This window comes from Pan troglodytes, chromosome 12, assembly GCF_028858775.2.
Source record: "Pan troglodytes isolate AG18354 chromosome 12, NHGRI_mPanTro3-v2.0_pri, whole genome shotgun sequence".
Lineage (NCBI taxonomy): Eukaryota > Metazoa > Chordata > Mammalia > Primates > Hominidae > Pan > Pan troglodytes.
Genome location: NC_072410.2, coordinates 98719780 through 98739630, shown reverse-complemented (window position 1 = coordinate 98739630; position 19851 = coordinate 98719780). Strand labels below are relative to the sequence as shown.

Here is a 19851-nt window from a genome sequence, read left to right as displayed (position 1 = left end):
TGCTGTTATGAATAATGCTGCTATGAACATTTTGTGTAACTTTTTAGGTAACATGATTGCAGTTCTCTTGGGTATGTAACCTAGGAGTGGAATTGTTGGCTCATATGGTAACTATATGTTTAACTTTTTGAGGAACTGCTGAACTGTTTCCCACAGCAGTGATACCGTTTTAAATTTTCATAGCAATGTATGAAAGTTACAATTTCTCCACTGCCCAGAGTTCATTGAACTTCTTGTATCTGTGGGTTTATAGTTTCTGACAAATCTGGAAAATTTTCAGCCATTATTTCTTTTTTTTTTTTCAACTGAGTCTCACTCTATCACCCGGGTTGCAGTGCAGTGGCATGATCTCAGCTTACTCCAACCTCTGCCTCCCGGGTTCAAGCGATTCTTGTGCCTAAGCCTCCCGAGTAGCTGGGATTACAGATGTGCACCACCATGCCCAGCTAATTTTTGTATTTTTAGAAGAGTTGAGGTTTCACCATGTTGGCCAGGCTGATCTTGAACTCCTGACCTCAAGTGATCCGCCTGCCTTGGCCTCCCAAAGGGATGGAATTACGGGCATGAGTCACCGTGCCTGGCCTATTTCTTAAATTATTTTTTCTATTCCCTCCATCTTTTGGGAAATACAACTATATGTACAATAACCTGCATGAAGTTGTCCTGTAGCTCACTGATATTCTGGTAATTTTCTTCAGTTTTTCCCCTGTGCATTTCATTTTGGAAAGCTTCTGTTGCTATGCTTTTAAGTTCACTAAATTTCTGTAATGTCTAATCTGCTAATAAACCTACCTAGCATATTTTTATCTCAAGTATAATTTGTGTCCCTAGAAGTTTTATCTGGATTCTTTTGTTGCCGTTTTTTTTTTGTTTGTTTGTTGCTGTTGTTGTTGTTGTTGAGACGGGATCTCGCTATGTAGCCCAGGCTGGTCTTGAACTCCTGGCCTCAAGTGATCCTCCTACCTTGGCCTCCCAAAGCACTGGGATTACAGGTGTGAGCCATCATGCCTGGCCCTTAGCTCTTTTTCAAACATTTTTTTCTGTCTCAACATGTCTAGTCTTCTTCTAGCTTCTCTAACTTATGAACTACAGGAATAATAACTTTTAATGTCCTGGTTTAATAATTATAGTGGCTTTGTCATTTTGGGGGCAGTTTTGGTTAATTTTCCTTCTTATTATTGGTTAAATTTTCCTATTTCTTTGTATACCTGGTGATTATTGGTTAAATTTTCCTATTTCTTTGTATGCCTGATGATTTTTGATTAAATGCAAGACTGTGAATTTTAACCATATTGAGTGCTAGATATTTTTGATTTGCCATAAATACTCTTTTTTTTTTTAAGTACAAGTGCACAGATTTCCCATAAATATTCTTCATTTTTCCCCTTGGATTCAGTTAAGTTACTTGGACACAGCAGGATTCTTTCAGGTCTTGCCTCCGAGTTTTGCTAGACAGGACCACAGCAGTATCTACTGTAGGGCCAATTTTGTTTCAGTACTGATACAAAACCTCTCCAAATACTCTACTCTATGCACTTCAAACTATGGGAATTTTTTTTTTTCCTCTGGCTGATGCTAAAGGGAACGAACACTCCTGGGACTGTGTGACCTCTAGGGATTGATTCCCTAATTCTTGCAGGTGTTTCTTTGCCCATTGTTCCTTTGGGCATATAGTGTTTACGATCAGCTGAAGACTCAAGGGGACCTCTGCGGTTGACCCTTTGCAGTTCTCCAGAGCTCCATCTTTCTTGTAGCTCTCCTCCCTCTAGTACTCTAACCTATGAACTCCAACTGCTCTGGCCTCTCCAGACTCCCATCCCCACTCCTCAATTCAGGCAGACAGCTGGGCTGTTTATTTTCTATTTCTCAGGGGCCACTGTTCTTCTTTGCCTGATGTTCGATATCTTGGAAACTGTTGTTTCATCTATTTTATCTTTTTTTTTTTTTTTTAGTTGTTTCAGGTGGGAGAGTAAGTCTGTTTCCTGCTACTCTGTCTTGTTCAAAAGTGAAAGTTCTCATCCAGACATTATTTTTTCAAACAGTTGTTTTCTGCTCCATTCTTTTACTCCTCACTTCTGCAACTCTATCCATTTGTTGAATCGTTTGATATTGTCTCATAGGTCACTATGACTCTGTTTATTATTTTCTAATCTTTCTTCTTCCTTTTTTTTCAGATTGGGTAATTTCTAATGGTCTGTCTTCAAGTTCACTGACTATTTTTATGTCATCTCGAATCTGCTGCTAACCCATTGAGGTTTGTTTATTTCTCAAATTTAAGAACTGTATTTTCCACTTGGTTTTTTATCATTTCTATTCTCTGCTAAGATTTTCTATTCATTAATTATGAGCATATTTTTAAGCATAGCTATCATAACTGTCCTCAAATCCTTGTCTTCTTTTTTTTCAGATTTTCATGTCAATATAATTTTCTTTTTATTTTTCTTATTTTACTTTAAGTTCTGAGATACAAGTGCAGGACGTGCAGGTTTGTTACATAGGTATATATATGCCATGGTGGTTTGCTATCAACCTGTCATCTAGGTTTTAAGCCCTGCATGCATTAGCTGTTTGTCCTAATGCTCTCTCTCCCCTCACCCCCAGCCCCCGACTGGCCCTGATGTGTGTTGTTCCCCTCCCTGGGTCCATGTGTTCTCATTGTTCAGCTCCCACTTATGAGTGAGAACATGTGGTGTTTGGTTTTCTGGTTCCTGTGTTAGTTTGCTGAGTATGATGGCTTTCAGCTTCATCTATGTCCCTGCAAAGGACATGATCTCATTCCCTTTTATGGCTGCATAGTATTCCATGGTGTATATGTACATTTTCTTTATCCAGTCTATCATTGATGGGCATTTGGGTTGGTTACATATCTTTGCTATTGTAAATAGTGCTGCAATAAACATACATGTGCAGATGTCTTTATAGTAGAATGATTTATATTCCTTTAGGTACATACCCAGAAATGGGATTGCTGGGTCAAATGGTATTTTTGGTTCTAATATCCTTGAGGAATCGCCACACTGTCTTCCACAATGGTTGAACTAATTTACATTCCCACTAACAGTGTAAAAGTGCTCCTGTTTCTCCACAGCCTCACCAGCATGTATTGTTTCTTGACTTTAATAATCACTATTCTGACTGGTGTGAGATGGTATCTCATTATGGTTTTCATTTGCATTGCTCTAATGATCAGTGATGTTGAGCTTTTTTTCATGTGTTTGTTGGCCATGTAAATGTCTTCTTTTGAGAAGCATCTGTTCATATCCTTTGCCCACTTTTTGATTTTTTTTTCTTGTAAACTTGTTTGTTTTTTGTAGATTCTGGATATTAGACCTTTGTCAGATGGGTAGATCGCAAAAATTTTCTCCCATTCTGTAGGTTTCCTGTTCATTCCAATGATAGTTTCTTTTGCTGTATAGAAGCTCTTTAGATTAATTAGATCCCATTTGTCAATTTTGGCTTTTGTTGCAATTGCTTTTGGCATTTTTGTCATGAAGTCTTTGCCCATGCCCTGAATGTTATTGCCTATGTTTTCTTCTAGGGTTTTTATAGTTTTGGGTTTTACATTTAAGTCTTTAATCCATCTTGAGTTAATTTTTGTATACAGTGTAAGGAAAGGGTCCAGTTTCAGTTTTCTGCATATGGCTAGCCAGTTTTCCCAGCACCATTTATTAAATAGGGAATGCTTTTATTAAAGGAATTCTTTATTAAAGGGGAATCTTTTCCCCATTGCTTGTTTTTGTCTGGTTTGTCGAAGATCAGATGGTTGTAAATGTATGGTGTTATTTCTGAGATCTCCATTCTGTTCCATTGGTCTATATGTCTGTTTTGGTACCAGTACCATGCTGTTGTGATTACTGTAGCCTTGTAGTATAGTTTAAAGTTAGGTAGCGTGATGCCTCCAGCTTTGTTCTTTTTGCTTAGGATTGTCTGGGCTATATGGGCTCTTTTTTGGTTTCATATAAAATTTGAAGTAGTTTTCTCTAATTCTATGAAGAATGTCAATGGTAGATTTGTGAGAATACCATTGAATCTATAAATTACTCTGGGTAGTGTGGCCATTTTCATGATATTGATTCTTCCTATCCATGAGCATGGAATGTTTTTCCGTTTGTTTCTGTCCTCTCTTATTTCCTTGAGCAGTGGTTTGTAGTTCTCCTGGAAGAGGTCCTTCACATCCCTTGTTAGCTATATTCCTAGGTATTTTATTTTCTTTATAGCAATTGTGAATGAGAGTTTATTAATGATTTGGCTTTCTACTTGTCTGTTGTTGATGTATAGGGAATGTTTGTGATTTTTGCACATCGATTTTGTATTCGGAGGCTTTGCTGAAGTTGCTTATCAGCTTCAGGAGCTTTTGGCCTGAGATGATGGGGTTTTCTAAATATAGAATCATGTCATCTGCAAACAGAGACAATTTGACTTCATCTCTTCCTATTTGAATACACTTTATTTATTTCTGTTGCCTGATTGCCCTGGCCAGAACTTCCAGTAATATGTTGAATAGGAATTGTGAGAGAGGGCATCCTTGTCTTGTGCTGGTTTTCAAAGGAAATGCTTCCAGCTTTTGCCCATTCAGTATGATATTGGCTGTGGGTTTGTCATAAATAGCTCTTATTATTTTGAGATATGTTCCATCAATACCTAGTTTATTGGAAGTTTTTAACATGAAGGGATGTTGAATTTTATTGAAGGCCTTTTCTGCATCTATTGAGATGATCATGTGGTTTTTGTCATTGATTCTGTTTATGTGATGGATTATGTTTATTGATTTGCATATGTGGAACCAGCCTTGCACCGCAGGGATGAAGCCAACTTGATGGTGGTGGATAAGCTTTTTGATGTGCTGCTGGATTCAGTTTGCCAGTATTTTATTGACAATTTTCGCATTGTACTTCAACAGGGATATTGGCCTGAAGTTTCCTTTTTTTGTTGTATCTCTGCCAGGTTTTGGTATCAGGATGATGGCCTCATACAATGAGTTAGGGAGGAGTCCCTCCTTTTCAATTGTTTGAAATAGTTTCAGAAGGAATGGTACGAGCCCTTCTTTGTATCTCTAGTAGAATCCAGCCATGAATCCCTCTGGTCCTGGGATTTTTTGTTTTGTTTTGTTTTGGTTGGTAGGCTATTAATTACTGCCTCAATTTCAGAACTTGTTATTAGTCTATTCAGGGATTTGACTTCTTCCTCATTTAGTCTTGGGAGGGTGTATGTGTCCAGGAATTTATCCATTTCTTCTAGATTCCAACATATGGGTCATTTCAGAGTTGGTCTCCATTGATTGTCTTTTTCTTAAGTTTGGATCACATTTTTCGTTTCTTTATGTATCTAGTAATTCTAGATTACATTTTGGACATTATGAATGATACATTGTGGAGGGTCTGGATTCTGTTATATTCCTCTGAAGAATATTGAGCTTTTGTTTTAGGAAGCAGTTATCTTTGCTGAACTCAATCTCCAAACTTGTCTTTCCTGAAGTTGGCAGCAGATGAAGTCACGGTTTAGTCTTTTTTTATCTTAAGCTGGGCTACATGGAGTCTGCCTTACGCATATACAGTTCAAGAGTTTGCCAGATATTTGGTCAGAGTTCTTTTGCAGAATTTGTGGCATCCTTTCTTTGGCTCCCTCCTTTCCAGTATTTTTCCTCTCACCTTCCAGCTCCCATGCTTACCCCAAACTCTGTCTTCTAATTCCTGAACCAGTTAGGCCGCATGTTTCTATCTGAGTTTTAGCCACCTCCTTTACCTCAGACTAAGGCCCTTTCTCAGGCAAGTTAATAAAAAACTGGAAATTCATCTAGTGCTGTTTTTTTTTTTCTTAGTGTTGAATAGCATTCAGTAACTCCCTGCTTTTTGATCACTCTCCAGTGTCTTCAGGTTGTTGTTTTTTATATTTTTTATCTGGAATGTTAATTCACTACCCCCTATCTGAGTACAGACTTTCCAGGAAGGGCAACTCTATGAGGCAAAAATAACAAAGAAAACAAACTAGAGTAGACTCATTTGAGTTTTCTATGCTTCTAGTTGTTGCTTAGCTCCCATGAGCCTTGGCTTCTTTGGATGTTAATGGGGAAGGACAGTTCTTAGATAATGAGATTTTACTCATCTGTCCTGGAAATAAAAGCAGTGGGACTGAAGACAACTACTTTCACTGACAGTTAACTTGAGAATATTTTATTTGTATGTAATTACAAGAGGATCTCAAAGGCAATTCTGTGCTAGAAATCAACTGCTTCCATTTTCTGGCAGGTATTTAATAATTGTGGAACATTTGTTATAAAAATGGAAAAATTAATGCTGTCATAATTTTGTCACTAATATCACTGTTCCCTAAAGATTGTGTTATTTCAAAATCTGAAAATGTGACTTGTATATAAAAATAGTATTTGGCTGGGCATGGTGGTGGCTCATGCTTGTAATCCTAGCACTTTGGGAGGCTGAGGTAGAAGCATTGCTTGAGCTCAGGAGTTTGAGGGTACAGTGCGCTATGATCATACTACTGCACTCTAGCCTAAGTGACAGAGCAAGACTGTCTCCAAAATAAGTACATAAAAAATAAAATTTATTACTAATATTTATTTGATAGCCATATTCACTAATGATAAATAAATTCGTTCCAATTATATTTATGTCAATACTGTCTAAGAAATTTGTTTCAGTCTTTTGGGTAATTTGTCAATTGTCATGGAAAAATTAATTAAATGAATATGTTTCCTTTTATTTTAATAAGAGCTTTCTTTCATTTTGAGAAGATCCAATTACTTGTTTAATTATAATTTTACATTTTATATACAGTTGTGAGTTAATGGATAAAAATATAACTCATTTCCTTGATTTATTATATCCATAGGCTTATGTTTCAGTAATTTTCAAAAACAAAATTAGTGGGTGAATTCATTATGGAAGAACACGAAAAAGAGCAGGAGATTGAATAGAAAGTCTTTCTAAGACCTTGTATTATTGTTCACTAGTGACATTTCTTCTATGTATAGAGTTTGCCTTAGGTGGCACTAAGCTTTTAGTGAAACTGTTGACATATCCTTAACTAGTTCTGTAAGAATCAAGGCTGGAAGATTAGTATGTCTTGCATAGTCAAAAAGCCTCAAATAGAGGCCTAATTTAATCTATTTTAACCCAGAAAAGTAAAAGCATTTTATAGGAAGTGAAAAAAGATGGATTGTAACTACCATGTGACTCCGGAAAAGACATTTGAACATTTTGGGACTCAAAATGTCTGTAAGCTGAGTTACATTTTGGTGTAGCCAAGAACAGACAGATCGAAATACTGTTTAAAAAGCACTTGATGGGCTGGGTACAGTGGCTCAGGCCTGTAATCCCAGCACTTTGGGAGGCTGAGGCACGCAGATCACTTGAGGCCAGGAGTTTGAGACCAGCGAGGCCAACATGGCAAAACCCTGTCTCTACCAAAAACACAAAAATTAGTCAGGCATGTGTTGCACACCTGTAATCCCAGCTACTTGGGAGGCTGAGGCACGAGAATCGCTTGAACCCTGGAAGTGGAGGTTGCAGTGAGCCGAGATGGTTCTGCTGCACTCCAGCAGCCTAGGCGACAGAACAAGACTCTGTCTCAAAGAAAGAAACAAAAAAAAAGCACTCGATGATATGATTTGGAGGAAACAAACTGCATGCATAGAGAACTTTCCAGGGATATGTCTGTCATGCTAAATATAATGATTCCAGATAGCACTAATAGTTTTTAAAGATTTTCTTTTCAAAGTTTAATTCTGTCCTTTCAGGTTTTAGCTAAAGAAGATACTGAGGCAGCTATTCAATCAATATTATACAAAGAAAATTCTGTAATTAAGGTAAGAATTGGCTACAAAATGCATCTCAGTTAAAAATTAAATGTAGTTTTTCCTTTTTATATGTAGCATATTCTATAAAAACTATTTAGAAAATATGGAAAAAAGAATTAAAAGAACACTCCCTTGCACCTGGAATTAACCTTAAGGGATCTCTGAAATTGCTCTAATGGACTTCCTCCCTTCCTATACTTTGTGGGAATTCCTTTGCAGAGAGGCACAGAAATTTTCCTCTACTCACTTGTTTCTTTGTCTTAGTGGGTTTCAGCAGTCACTGTAAATGAGCTAATCCTTAAGAGCTGTTAGCAGAACACACTGACTAATTATTACTCAGATATACATAGAACAGGGTTTAACTGAGCCAGGATGGGCCTAATGTGACAAGAAGAACATCCGTGTGAAGTGTACTAAACACCAGGGACACTGGAGTGGGTAACCTGTTTTTATTTTTAAGAAATTTCTTTAGAGCTCTTTAAAAAGGAAAGGAACTAACATTGGGAATGGCTGAAGTGTGCTATGGCCAGAGGTTAGGGAGGGACTCGGCCTAGCAGACCTCTCAGGGTTCTTAATATTTTATTTATTTCATTTTGAATTTCACGCTCTTCCTAGTAGTCACATGACTTTATTTGCTATATGAAAGGTGGATGAGAAGGTTTAGTGGGAATGAATTAGTTTGTAGCCTAATCAAGCATCATCTTTGCAGGCTACTTGCCACTTGGATTAGGTTATGCTACACTTCTGCCTCTTTACTCTTGCCTTTTTTTTTTTCTGAAGGTCAGTTGTAGTGAAGGTTTTTTTTTTTTTTTTTTTTTTATAGAATGTTTTTCTTCCTCTTTTTCTGCCATCCCTTCTCTTCCTGGATAACCCTTCTTTTTTTTTTTTTTTTTTTTTTTTTTTTTTGAGATGGGGTCTCACTCTGTCACCCAGGCTGGAGTGCAGTGGCACAATTACAGCTCTCTGCAGCCTTGGCCTCCTGGGCTCAAGTGATTCTCCTGCCTCAGCCTCCCAATTAGTTGGGATTACAGGTGTGAGCCACGGAGCCTAGCTAAGTTTTAATTTTTTTTTGAAACGGAGTCTTACTTCTTTGCCCAGGCTGGAGTGCAATGGTATGATCTCGGCTCACTGCAACTTCCACCTCCCGGGTTCAAGCAATTCTGCCTCAACCTCCCAAGTAGCTGGGATTATAGGCACGTGCCAGCATGCCCGGCTAACTTTTGTATTTTTAGTAGAGACGTGGTTTCACCACATTGGCCAGGCTGGTCTCACACTCCTTGCTTCAAGTGATCTGCCCACCTCGGCCTCCCAAAGTGCTGGGATTACAGGCGTGGGATTGCCACTACGCCTGGCCAAGTTTTAATTTTTTTGTAGAGATGGAGTCTGACTATTTTCCCCAGGCTAGTCTTGAATTCCTGGGCTCATGTGATCCTCCTGCCTTGGCCTCCTGAAATGCTAGGATTACCGGCGTGAGCCACCGCACCTAGTGTAAATCCTCATTCTTAAAGGCCCAGCCCAAATGTCTCCCACTTTGGGAGTCTTGGCTTTGAAAAAAAATTAATCATTTTTTTCAGTGTATGCGATATAAAAGTGAATATACACAATATAAAATTTGCCATTTTAACCATTTTAAGTGTACCATTCGGTGTCATTAATCACATTCATAATGTTGTGCAACCATCACCACTATTTCCAAAACTTTTTCCTTACTCCAAACTGACAGTTTGTATTCAATAAGCAGTGACTCCTCATTTCTCCCTCCCCCAGGCACTTGGTAACCTCTAATCTACCTTCTGGCTCTATGAATTTTGGCTATTCCAGATAGTTCGTATATGTGGAATCCTGTACTATTTGTCCATTTGTGTCTGACTTATTTCACTTTGGCATACTCTTTTCAAAGTTCATCCATGTTGTAGCATGTTTCAGAACTTCATTCCTTTTTGTGGCTGAATAATATTCCATATTACACATATAAATAAATGTGGTATGTATATACCACATTTTATCTGTTCATCTCTTGATGGATACTTGGATCGTTTCCACCTTTTGGCTATTGTGAATAATGCCGCAATGAACATTGGTGTACAAGTATCTATTTGAGCCTGGATTTTCATTCATTTGGGTAGGAGTGGAATTGTTGGGTCTTATGGTAGGTCTGTTTAAATTTCTGAGGCCCACCAAACTGGGAATCTTTTAAGAATCTAGCAAATGGTTTTTCTCTCCTCTGTCTTCAGTTATTTTATTTATAGTATGCCATACATATATCCATCATATATAAATATACATCTTGCTATATTCCCCCTCCCACTGTTTGTGATTTTGTTTGTTTGTTTCTTAGGGATGGGTTTTCACTCTGTTACCCAGGCTAGAGTGCAGTGTCCCAATCATGGTGTACTGCATCCTTGAAGTCCTGGGCTCAAGTGATTCTCTAGCTTCACCCTCCCAGGTAGCTGGAAATATAGGCAGGCGCCACCTTGCCTTGCTTTTGATTTGTTCTTTAGTCTTTCTCCCCAGGGAGAGCAGGCATGTTGCCCCAAATACCTGTGTTTTCCTTGTTTGCAGCAGAGTGTATGTCACATAGTAGAAGTTAAAGCCAAAGAAACGATTGAATTAATGAATGTCTCTGTGGGTTATTCTTAGGAGTAATTTAAACTTATGAAGTTTAAGTTTTGGAAAATTTTAGAACAAGAAAGCTTTAGGATAATATATTTGTCTTTTCTACCACTGTTTACTAGGAACTAGATAAGTATTTACAACATCATGCCTTCTTAAATGCAAGAAGAAAGGAGATGTTACATAAAAGATGGGTTGACTGTGTGGCAGATCCTCTTCAGAAGAAAATTATAGAAAAAGTTTGCTCACATAAGAAGATTAAAAAAAGGAGGCAAGGGGAATTAGATGGCTTTTTAAAACATGTAAATAAAAAGGTACTAAGAGATCATTTGATGCTTTTTTCAGTTGATTTAGACCTAATGTCATCTTTGTTCATTTATAATCATTCAGTCAGTCTGTCCCTGTCCCCTCTACATATGTATCTTCTATACCCTGTTACATAATAGCATAAAGTATTCTTAAACCCAGGACATTTGGAAAGGAGAGAAAAGGAAGATTAGATTTAATTGTCTACATTAGAACCATTTTTCTGTGTTTTCCCCATGTGGTTATTATTATTATTATTCGAGATGGAGTTTCACTCTTGTCACCCAGACTGGAGTGCAACGGCACGATCTTGGCTCACTGCAAACCTCCACCTCACGGCTTCAAGCAATTCTCCTGCCTTAGCCTCCCAAGTAGCTGGAATTACAGGCATGTGCCACCACACTGGCTAATTTTGTATTTTTAGTAGAGACAGGGTTTCTCCATGTTGGTCAGGCTGGTCTCGAACTCCCGATTTCAGGTAATCTGCCTGCCTCGGCCTCCCAAAGTGCTGGGATTACAGGTGTGAGCCACTGTGCCCAGCCCTCCCCATGTAATTATTAATTTTAATTATCAAGTTAAAAAACGTGGGTGCGTGGCTCACACCTGTAATCCCAGCACTTTGGGAGGCCAAAGCAGGTGGATCACCTGAGGTTGGGAGTTCAAGACCAGCCTGGTGATACCCCGTCTCTCCTAAAAATACAAAATTAGCCAGGCATGGTGGTGGGTGCCTGTAATCCCAGCTACTTGGGAGGCTGAGGCAGGAGAATCACTTGAACCTGTGAGGTGCAGGTTGCAGTGAGCCGAGATCACACCTCTGTACTCCAGCCTGGGTGATGGAGCAAGATTCTGTCTCAAAAAAAAAAAAAAAATATATATATATATATATATAAAATTACAAAATAAATAATTTGGACTCTAGTTTCAGGACATATTTTTCTTTTGTTCTGGAACTTGATTATTTGCAAAGCTCTAAAATATAGCTGTTCTTCTAGCATTTTTTAAAAATCTGAGATGTTTGACTAGTAAGCATTTAAAAACAAATTCCCAAATCTTTTAGTGTTCCAACATTCTTTATTAAAATCTTACAAATTTTAAGTAGATTCCTTCCTTCACTATACCTGATTGCTTGAATAAATTAAATTTAAAATGTAGCCTTGTCTTTCTTTTTGCATTTGTCACTGATGCTGCTTTCAAGCATAAGAATGATACTATGTGTTTGGCTCTGAAGTCCTGATATGCTCAAAATTAACTGTGCGCCTCTTGTTCTTGTGTATCGTTTTATTTCCTTGCTATAGGGAAATGCATTTATAGAACATTATGATCCAAAAGAGTATGATCCCTTTTATATGAGCAAGAAGGACCCCAATTTTCTGAAGGTAGGGTAGATTTCTTTTTTTTAACTTTGGTATTATGTGTTTGGTTGTTTTGAGCAGCCCTAATATATGAGCAGTCCTTAAGCGATTCCCTAAAAGTGCAGTAACATTTTAAGGATAGTTTCCCATTGCCCGATCTTAGAAAGGAACAAAAAGCCAAAGGCCAAAGTAAATTAAATCTCCATAAAAGTGGAAAATACTGGATAATGATTGGGTAATAGGTAACGTTTAAAAATTCCATAGACTTTTAAATTTGTTACAAAAGTAACACATTTTCATGATAGATAAATGAGAAAATTGATTTTCAAATTAAGAAAATAAAAAACCAAAATTCTATTATCCAGAATTAATTCATTATGTTAACTCATTAACATTTTTCTGTATATCTATCTAGATTTCTTTCTATATGTGTGTATGTATTCACATTTTTATTTTATAAGAATGGAGTTACATTTGGTTTTATAATGGGCTTCCCCTCCCCCAATAGTTTATTATTTGCTTCTTTCTCAAAATATAAATATATAATTTTCTTCATTGCATGATATTCTGTTACTAATAGCAGAATTAATTAACCTTGCACTGAAGGATTAACCAAGTCTTAGGGTTTTTTTCACATTTATTTCACCTTTGCTGCTACTGTGTGAGGTAAGTCACAGATGAGACAAGTAAGATTCAGGTCACTTGTCAAAGTCACCCAGCTGTAAATAGCAGAGCACAGATGTGGTGTTTTGTTTTGTTTCGTTTTTTTCAGACGGAGTCTCACTCTGTCACCCAGGCTGGAGTGCAGTGGCGCGATCTCTGCTCATTGCAACCTCTGCCTCCCGGGTTCAAGAGATTCTCCCACCTCAGCCTCCTGAGTAGCTGTGATTACAGGCGTGTGCCATCATGCTCGGCTAATTTTTGTATTTTTAGTAGAGGTGAGGTTTCACCATGTTGGCCAGGCTGGTCTCAAACTCCTGACCTCAAGCGATTTGTCCTCCTTGGCCTCCCAAAGTGCTGGGATTACAGGCTTGAGCCACTGTGCCTGGCCTTATCTTGTATAAAATGTTGTTTTGAAATATGTACGCATTGTGGAATGACTAAACCAATTAACATACATTGCATCACAAACACCAGTTTTTTTCTAAGTGAGAAACCTAAAATCTTCTCTCTCTGCAATTTTCAAGAATACAATACCTTGTTATTAACTATAGCCATCATATTGTACAATAGATCTCTAGAAAAATTTTATGGCAGCCGGGCGCAGTGGCTCATGCCTGTAATCCTAGCACTTTGGGAGGCCAAGGCGGGTGGATCACCTGAGGTCAGGAGTTCAAGACCAGCCTGGCCAACATGGTGAAATCCTGTCTCTACTAAAAATACAAAAATTAGCCGGGTGTGGTGGCATGCACCTATAGTCCTAGCTACTCAGGAGGCTGAGGCAGGAGAATCACGTGAACCCGGGAGGTGGAGGCTGCAGTAAGCCAAGATTGAGTGCCACTGCACTCCAGCCTGGGCAACAGAGTGAGTGAGACTCTGTCTAAAAAAAAAAAAGAAAAATTTTATGGCTGAAAAAATATAATTGCATTGCATTCAAGTGAATTTAGTGACACAAATTATTTGTTAATAAGGTTTCTTGCACATATAAAATAGATACCTTTTTTTTTTTTTTGACAGAGTCTCACTCTGTTGCCCAGGCTGGAGTGCAATGGCATGATCTTGGCTCCTGCAACCTCCCCCTCCTGGGTTCAAGCGATTCTCCTGCCTCAGCCTCCCGAGTAACTGGGATTACAGGTGCACACCACCAGGCCCGGCTAATTTTTGTTTTATTTTGTTTTGAGACGGAGTCTTGCTCTGTCACCCAGGTTGGAGTGCAGTGGCGTGATCTCGGCTCACTGCAACCTCCGCCTCCCAGGTTCACGCCATTCTCCTGCTTCATCCTCCTGAGTAGCTGGGACTACAGGCACCCGCCACCACGCCTGGCTAATTTTTTTGTATATTTAGTAGAGACGGGGTTTCACCGTGTTAGCCAGAATGGTCTCAATCTCTTGACCTCGTGATCCACCCGCCTCGACCTCCCAAAGTACTGGGAATACAGGCTTGAGCCACCGCGCCCGGCCTAATTTTTGTATTTCTAGTAGAGACGGGGTTTCACCATGTTGATCAGGCTGGTCTTGAACTCCTGACCTCGTGATCCGCCTGCCTTGGCCTCCCAAAGTGCTGGGATTACAGATGTGAGCCACCACGCCCGACCTAGATACCATTTTTTAAAATGGTATTTAGGGGATAATTTTTACCCTTTTTAGAGAGGTTTTATTAGAACTGGTATTGGCCCTCACGTGTCCAAATCAGTGAGAAGTCCAATATTAATTGTTTTTGGAGGTATCCAGCCTTGAGTTGTACAGTCATGCTGTGGGCTTGTGTCATCCTACAAAGTGGTCCCGCAGCCTCCCAATTCATGGTGGGGCACATCACTGGTCCCAGGCCCAGGTTGTACTATGGTTGTTATTCCTTACGGTCACATGCTGTGGCTCAGGTGCTGGCCCCATTTGTAGACCCAGCATTGGTAATCCATGTCTTCAGATCCAGGTCCTTGCCCATGTCTGGCAGAGACTCCACCTGAGAGCGTCTCGGGTAGGCTCTGCAGGCTGGGTTCCTTGCGCCCTGCTCTGTACTCTTTATGGACCTGGCACCTCCCAGACCCTGCTCCTGAGCTGCTACGGAGTCTGTAAGCTTGTCCTTATTCTCAATTCTGGGTTATCAAGTGGAGATATCCAACATTATCTCCTTTCCCCCTTTCAATTTCCCCAGTACAGAAAAGGTTCATCTTGCCTGTTCTTTCAACAGTAGGGCTTGAGATGGCCCAGAGCACCTGGCTTCAGACCAACCCAAATGACCCTGTCTGTCTTCCTTTCCTGGGAGTGGGACAGATCTGACTTTAGGAACATAGAGGCTTGATTCCTTCCCTTCAGATGGATCTTCAGCATTTCTTTGCATGTGCTTTGTGCAGCTCTACTTAAAAATTATTAACTTTACTAAGTCTTGCTCCTTCAATACACATCTTTTAGATGTTCTTTGTGATGAAATGGGAGTATGCGAACAGCACTTCTGCTGCATACTGAAATATGGATGATTGCTTGAATTGTGAGCTGAACTGGCTGCTTTTTTTTCTTCCATGAAACACCATTTTTACTTGAAAGAATGACTTACAAACTATGGTTAGTAAGTCTTGGGTATTTGGCAGATATTTTCTGGAAAATGAATGAAGTCAGCTTGTCACTTTGAGAAAAACTACTGACAATATTTGTTGCCAATGATAAAAGGTGAGCTTTCAAGCAAAACATTTGGAATTTTGGAAAACTCATATTCACCATCAGAAGTGTGACAGTATCCCAATACTCAAAAGACCTTTCTGATGATATTGGTACTGATATTAATGAATGTGATTCTTTGATATTCAGTAATGAAATGTACAAACATTTGGAAGATCTTGCATAACTCCTTGATCCAATTTTCCCCCAAATGTTACAAAATTACGCATGGGAAAAAGATTCATTCGAAGTGCAAGATAGACTAATGGACTTAGTAGAAGAGTATGAAAAATTCATGGATATGGTTTCAGATTCCACATCATAACTAACCTTTAAGAAACTACCTCTTACTGAGTTTGGGTATAGTATCAAAAACAAATATCCATGATGATCTAAAAAGGCTGTTAAAATACTCCTACCTTTTTCTTTTCTTTTCTTTTCTTTTTGGTTTGTTTTTGTTTTTGAGACAGAGTCTCGCTCTGTCACCCAGGCTGGAGTGCAGTGGCCCAATCTCGGCTCACTGCAACCTCCGCCTCCCGGGTTCACACCATTCTGCCTCAGCCTCCCAAGTAGCTGGGACTACAGGCGCTCGCCACCACGCCCGGCTAATTTTGTTGTTGTTGTTGTTTTCAGTAGAGATGGGGTTTCACCGTGTTAGCCAGGATGGTTTTGATCTCCTGACCTCGTGATCCGCCCGCCTTGGCCTCCCAAAGTGCTGGGATTACAGGCATGAACCATCATGCCTGGCCACTCCTACCTTTTTCAATTACATATCTCTATATGGATTTTCTTCATATATGACAACTAAAACAACAAATCTCAACAGATTGCTTGCAGAAGCGGATATGAGAATCCACCTGTCTTCTATTAAGCAAGACATAAAGAAGTTTATAAAAATGTAAAACAGTGTTACTCTTCTCATTTTTTTGTTTCAGGAAATAGAGTTATTTTTCATAGAAAGATATGTTAAACATAACAGGCATATTATTATTATTTTAAAATTAATAAGCAATTTAAAATTTTCTGTTTTAATTTCTAATATAGTAAATATCAATAGATCTAAGCCATATACACAAAAGTTATTTGGATATAACAACAATGTTTTGAAATAAAATAGTTTCAGCTGGGTGTGGTGGCTTACGCCTGTAATCCCAGCTACTCGGGAGGCTGAGGCAGGAGAATTGCTTGAACCCAGGAGGCGGAGGTTGCAGTAAGCTGAGACTGTGCCACTGCACTCTAGGCAGCAGTCTCCAAAAAAAAAAAAAAAAAAAATGAATTTCAGAACCACTGGGTTACAATACCTCCATTTATGATGTACAAGTGCTTGTCAGTAGAGATAGGTGTCTCCGGACTTATAATTGTCGATAAAACTTTAGATTGTTGTTTGTTTCTATCTTCAATTTAAAATTTAAAATTTGGTCTGGGCATGGTGGCTCATGCCTGTAATCCCACCACTTTAGAGGCTGAGGTGGGAGGATGACTTGAACTCAGCGTTCGAGACCAGCCTGGGCAACATAGGGAGACCTGTCTCTACAAAAAAAATTAAAAACTAGCTGGACATGGCGCACACCTGTGGTCCCAGCCACTCGGGAGGTGTAGGTGGGAGGATGGCCTGAGCCTAGGAGGTTGAAGCTGCAGTGAGCCACTGCACTCCAGCCTGGACGACAGAGCGAGACCCTGTCGGAGAGCTTCAAGATGACTGGCTTGAGGCATCTGACATTCACCTCCTCCACAGAAGAACCAAAATAGCGAGTAGAAAATTGTACTTGGAACACGTCATCTAAGAGGAACACTGGAATTCCACAGAGAAGTGACAAGGAAACATCTAAGGTGAGGAAGGAGAGGGAGGTGAGGCAGCCTGCTCAGCCCTGAGGCTAACATAGGGGCTGCCCGGAGATGGAGAGGGCCGAGGTGTGAGCAGCTGGCAGCAACCTTGCTGACCTCAGCACAGGGGCCATGGCTCACTTTCTTGCACCCAGAGGACAGGCCCCACCTGCAGCATCACCTAGGCTGAAACATACACTCCCTAACTGCCTGCCTATGCCTGCTGCCACTGAAAGCAACCCCACCCTCCACAGCAGCAGGTCCACAGCACAGCCACCAGCACCCCCACCCGAGTACTCTGCAGGGGGCTAGGGGATTGCCCTGCCCCATCCACCACCATTGGCGAGAGCCCACAAGCCTGCTTCTACCACCACAGCTGGCAACCTCCTGCACACACCAACTGGGGGTCTGGAGACTGGCCCACCCAGCCTGTTGTAGCCACTGCCAACACCCGTGTGGACCACTCTGGAGACAAAGGGTTGTCTCGTCACTGCTACTGCCATTGCCCACAACATGACCACTGCCCAGGGGTTCAAGAACCTGCCCATCCACCTGGCCGACCACAGCCACTGCATGCACCCAAGCAACCTGGAGACCCAAGAACTGGCCCACCTGAACCCGTAACACCGGTGCCACTGTATACTGCTCTGAGGACCAAGGACAGGCACCCTTGGCCTGCCACTGCTTCCGCTGAGGCTGGGGACTGGCCTGCCCAGTGTCCCCATCCCCCGCAAAGCCTCACCACAGCCTCCAACAACTGTACCCTAAGCCACCGAGGAAAACACAGACACCACTGACGCTGTTTGCAGCTGAAGAAATATGGAGACTATACTGCTGCACGCACCCAGGATCAAAGCCAAAGTGTCCTACCCATCCAACACCATAGACACATCTCCAGGAAAAAGTCCTCCCCTACGGAAGCAATCCAAAAAACAGGAAGAAGCCTCCATTACCCCAGATGCACAGATGTCAATGTAAGAACACAAGAAACGTGAAAAAGCAAGGCTCTGACACCTCCAAAGGAACACAATAACTCTCCAGCAGCAGAGTCCAATGTCATTTAAAATTTGATCTGCTCTTCATATATGAATAGGTCACATACAAATACCTGAAAATGATAGTACCTTTTTTTTCCTTTTTTTTTTTTTTTTTTTTTTTTTTGAGACGGAGTCTTGCTCTGTCGCCCAGGTGGAGTGCAGTGGCGCAATCTCGGCTCACTGGAAGCTCCACCTCCCGGGTTCATGCCATTCTCCTGCCTTGGCCTCCCAAGTAGCTGGGACTATAGGCACCCGCCACCACGCCTGGCTAAATTTTTTGTATTTTTAGTAAAGACGGGGTTTCACCATGTTAGCCAGGATGGTCTCAATCTCCTGACCTTGTGATCCGCTTGCCTCGGCCTCCCAAAGTGCTGGGATTACAGGCGTGAGCCACTGCACCCTGCCTTTTTGTTCCTTTTTATAGCGAGTTAATATTTTCTTAATATTTTATGAGTAGCACTCTTCATAACTTCTGTAAAAGCAAAATTATACTGGGCAGTCTGATCACTGTTTAACTCTAATAGTCATGATGTGTATTGTAACTACCCCTGAAAAACTAGCCTGATGAGCATGAGAAAGATACATGAGTGACCTTTTAAGCTTGTGGTAGAATTTCACTGACTAGGCCTAAATGGTGAATGTTGCTGTTCATGAATCCTGTTTTCATATGTAGAACTGTCATTTTGATATTGATAATATTGGCCATTAACATAGATTCAGTGCTTCCATACCTTGGCTCACAAATGATCTATATTTTGAATAACTTGGTTAAGTTTTGAGTAATGTTAGTTATGTTGTTGATTATCAATGTTAGGGATTAAGATGAATATATGGATATATTTTTTCTTTTGTGCATGGGAAAGGAATTTTTAAAATTTGGGAACATATGGTAACAACAAAATAATTTTTGAAGATTGAACCCACACTTTGAAACAAGAGCTAACTTTGTCTCTTTGACTGGAGGGCCTTTAAGAGAGGTATTGATATACCCCCATCTCTTTGTAATATATTAAATAAATATAATGGTAAGCCTGCTATTTGTAAATACCATATTATTTACCCTCCCGGCATAAGAGCCATCCATATGTGGATGCTTAGAATAGACTGAAAATGTTTACTACTCAGACTTGCAACTCAGTGCTTAAACAAGTGCCTCTCTTGTAGGTTACCATCCCACCATTTCATGACCCTTTGAAAAAAGCACAATATGACAAGGATAATGAAAAAAGAACTCTTCTTCAGTGTGAGACTGGTACTTAGTTCCTAATTGTTATGTGATTTCATAGCCCAAGAGCAATGGCAGATGCATTTCAGGATGTTAATTTAGATTTTTATTCTTCCTTCAGGCAAAATATATTCAATGAAGGAATTCAAAGAAGTTGAGAAGGTTCAGCTGCATTCCAGATTCCCACAAATTTCTAATTCAAGGCACTTTATGACTCCAAACGAGTGGCTGAAACTGCCTACAAGATACATAGAAAGTGAATTTTGTAGAAGGAGAAGGTAATGGTTAATATACTAGAAATTATAGAACCTTTTGGACTTTGAAAATTCTCCAGACTGATATAACATTTTTCATAGTTATGGTTTTTTAA

The 19851-nt window shown here is 40.0% G+C and overlaps 1 protein-coding gene across 17 annotated transcripts in view; it reads left to right on the top strand.

Moving 5' to 3' along the window:
• The window catches only part of FAM228B (family with sequence similarity 228 member B), a 91993-nt gene that overhangs the window by 49755 nt on the left and 22387 nt on the right, over window positions 1-19851 (top strand). For 10 of the 17 annotated variants that reach the window (XM_063790081.1, XM_016948130.3, XM_063790078.1 and 7 more), the window contains 5 exons: window positions 7754-7822; window positions 10549-10740; window positions 12028-12108; window positions 19421-19508; window positions 19603-19759. In XM_063790081.1, the coding sequence (XP_063646151.1) occupies window positions 10603-10740; window positions 12028-12108; window positions 19421-19508; window positions 19603-19759 (464 nt within the window). In that variant the 5' untranslated portion in view covers window positions 7754-7822; window positions 10549-10602. Of the gene's footprint in view, window positions 1-2172; window positions 2255-7753; window positions 7823-10548; window positions 10741-12027; window positions 12109-19420; window positions 19509-19602; window positions 19760-19851 lie in introns of those variants that run through there. The other 7 variants (XM_016948132.2, XM_054678297.1, XM_063790077.1 and 4 more) reach the window with 4 other exon arrangements.